Genomic DNA, 3,013 nt, shown 5'->3' on the forward strand with positions numbered 1-3,013 from the left:
TGAAGCAGAATTGGACGACGAGAGCGGCCAGCATGTCGCCAGGGTCGCTCGAGGCGTCCCCAGCCCGCAACACCTGCAATGCGACAGACGCCGGCAAGTAGCCGCGCTTGCACACGTCCAGTGCCGGTCGCAGGAGTTGCACGCAGCCGGCGATGATGGAGGCCACCTCGGGCCCATGCACCCACTGCTGCCCGCGCAAGCGCGCCACCGTCGCCACGGCAGAGACGTACTGCTTAAACGCGGCAGGATGCACGGTGCCGCGGTCGCGCAGCCAGACAACGAATGCCCACACCTTGTGGTCCTGCACCGGGTAGGGGTCGCCGAGCCCAAGCTGCGCAACCGCCAACTCATACTGGCGCGCTTTTGACGCAATGGCACGCTGCGACGAGGCGCGCAGCGAGGCAGCATGCAGCTCCGAGGCCGCGGCAGCGAGGTGGGGAGGAAGGAGGGAGGAGAAGCGATCGGAGGGGACGCCGCTCATGAGGCAGCCCGTGGGGCGGGCGTAGGTGTGCACGAGACGCGCACTGCCATCATGCTCCAGCACTTGCACTCTGGAAACGGAGCAAAGGGCGTGAGCAGAAGACTCGGGCTGCGCGGCGCCAAGTGGACGACCTCGTCCGCCAGCCCCACTAAGGGGGCGTACCACTGCTGCGCCGGCCAATGCGGAACCAAAACCGTGGCCGCGGCCCCCGTGCGACGCAGGTGCTGGACGAGCTGCGGCAGCAATCGCACGGGCGGGTGGCACCAGTTGCTGTGAGCTGCCCAGTCCGACTGAGCGAACGCGTTGACGCCCGCTGAGCCAGGTTCGTGCAGCTCCGAGTTCCACAAAGGCAACAGCGTGTTGTGCGCTGCCGCAAAGCGATCTATGGTATGTGGGCCCCAGCGCTCGTCGAGGCTCGCAAACACTGCCCCGTCCAACTGATAGTCCTCGGGCCGTCGGATGCGGCTGACGGGATCTCCAGGGTTCACGTGCGTGTTGATGTACTGGCACACCAACTCGATGCGCTCCGAGGTCAGCAGCTGCCACAACTCGCGCAGCTCGGCCATCAACTCCGGCGAGCGCGTGCACAGCCCGGACAACGCCGCCACCACAGCCATGTTGTCCTCGTGCACCAGGATGCACTTGTCGGCAGCGTGCTCCCGAAAGCTGATCAACGCGAGGCGCACGGCGCGCAGCTCCTTCAGCGTGATGTGCGCAGGCGAGGCTACCGGCCAGAAGCAGTGGGCGTGGAACATCGAGTTGAATAATGCACCCCAGCCATAGCTGCTGCTGTCGACATGCAGCTCCGCCTCCGCTGACGGCAGCTCGATGGGACGACCATTCCATCGCTGCGGCAGCTGCGCCCACCACTGCAAGTCCTTCACCGCGCGATGGGAGAGCCGCACGCGGCTCGACCAACTGGTTTTCGTGACCAAGGCGTCGTACAGGCTGCGCAGATAAAAGCGGGCCGGCAGCACCGCCAGCTGCACAGACACCGCCTTGCCGCAAAGCGCCGCCAGGTCGCGCACACGGACCATGCGCGCCAACTCCGACGAGCGGCACAGGAGGTTGCGAGCGGCATTGCGGATGGCATTGCGCCGTCGCTCGTCCACACGGAACACCCCCCTGAGCGTGTCCACCTCCAGCCCCAAGTGCACCAGGCACTGCGTCGGGGCCCACACGCACTTGCTGTCGTTCCAACACAGACCAAGGCTGGACAAGAGCTGCTTCGCTGCGAAAGCAGCGCTCGCTGCAGCCTCTGGGCAGTGTGCGACGAGCAGGAAGTCGTCGAGGTACGGGAGGACACGCAGGGTGTGGCGGCGGCGTTTTTTGCGGTGGACACCCCAGCCGTCCGCGGGCGTCGGCGTCGCCAGGTTCCGCAGCGCTTGCACAACCGGTCGCATGAGCTTGGTGAAGATCCGCGGGCTGGCCGTCCAGCCAAATGGCAGGCCGACGCAGCGATAGCACTCGCCGTTCACGCAGAACGTGAAGTACTTGCGGTCTTCCTCCTTGATCGCAAGATGGTAATACCCGTCTTGCAGATCGAAGCTCACCATCCAGGCGTTGCGCATCGCGAAGCAGCGGAGGGACTTGAGGGTCTCGTACTGCACCGACTGCTTCATGCAGTGAGAGTTGAGCCACCGCAGGTCCACCACCAGGCGCCAGCTGCCGTTCTTCTTGGGGACCAAGAAGGCGCGAGACACAAACCGCTCGTCCAGCGCATACTCGAGGCCGCCAACCAAGAGGAGGCGCGAGACCAGAGCGTCCCAATCGCTCGCCGCGTCCGGCGGGACCGCACAACTGCCATGGTGGAAAGGGGCAGGCGGTCTGTCTGCCCACTCGATCCCCACGCCCGCCTCGATCCAGCTCAGGACCTCGCTCGACGCACCGATCTCGCGCCAAGCATCCGCGCACGCCGAAGTCTTGCGATGCAGGTGGCCGTCCGAGGACACCGTGCGAGGGGTGCGTTGAAAACACATCACTCGCGCTGCTTCGTGACCGCCTCGCGCACCTGCAGCTTGGTGAGGTGCTTGGCGTGCTCAGTGGCAAGCTCGGTGGAGACGTCGAAGGCGACCCGGTCAACATCAACCGGGGCAGTGAGGAGGGGGTTGTGGAGGGCGGTGCGCTGGCGGTTGCCTACCTGGGTGATGATGCCCGAGCGAAGGGCAGGGTCGCAGAGCTGTTCGTCGCCAACCAGGCCGAGGTATTTGAGGCGACCGACCTGGTTGGCGAGGTTGAGCTCGAAGGCGTCAACTCCGAGCTCGAGCTGGGCGAAGAGGGTGTCGGCGGGGATGGACGCCCGCTGGTCGAGGAGAGCACGAAAGCCGCGGACGATGGCGTGCTGCCAAGCAACGGCAGATCCAAGGAACTGCAGTTCAAACGCTTTTGGCTGTGACTCCTTGAGAAGCTGAGCGTGGGCAAGGGTGTTGCGGCGGTCGGTGAGAGCAGGGGGGCAGAAACGGGGGACGCCGCGGTGGGTTAACTGACCGAGCTGATAGGGGCTGACGTGGCCAAGCTCCTGCGCACAGGCTA

General features: G+C 65.6%; 1 protein-coding gene across 1 annotated transcript; it reads right to left on the reverse strand.

Annotated features, from left to right (window-relative positions):
- Window positions 1–477: 477 nt before the first annotated feature.
- Window positions 478–2,460, reverse strand: LOC149809196 (uncharacterized). The gene has a single exon (XM_089994950.1). It carries the CDS (start codon window positions 2,458–2,460, stop codon window positions 478–480), a length of 1,983 nt encoding a protein of 660 aa, XP_089851076.1.
- Between the last annotated feature and the right edge of the window lie 553 nt (window positions 2,461–3,013).

Source organism: Nuphar pumila, unplaced genomic scaffold, assembly GCF_984573655.1.
Source record: "Nuphar pumila unplaced genomic scaffold, dmNupPumi1.hap1.1 HAP1_SCAFFOLD_1566, whole genome shotgun sequence".
Lineage (NCBI taxonomy): Eukaryota > Viridiplantae > Streptophyta > Magnoliopsida > Nymphaeales > Nymphaeaceae > Nuphar > Nuphar pumila.

What these genes read in the sequence shown, in the direction of transcription:
- LOC149809196 (XM_089994950.1), bottom strand. Translation starts at nt 2,460, where the DNA reads ATGTGTTTTCAACGCACCCCTCGCACGGTGTCCTCGGACGGCCACCTG.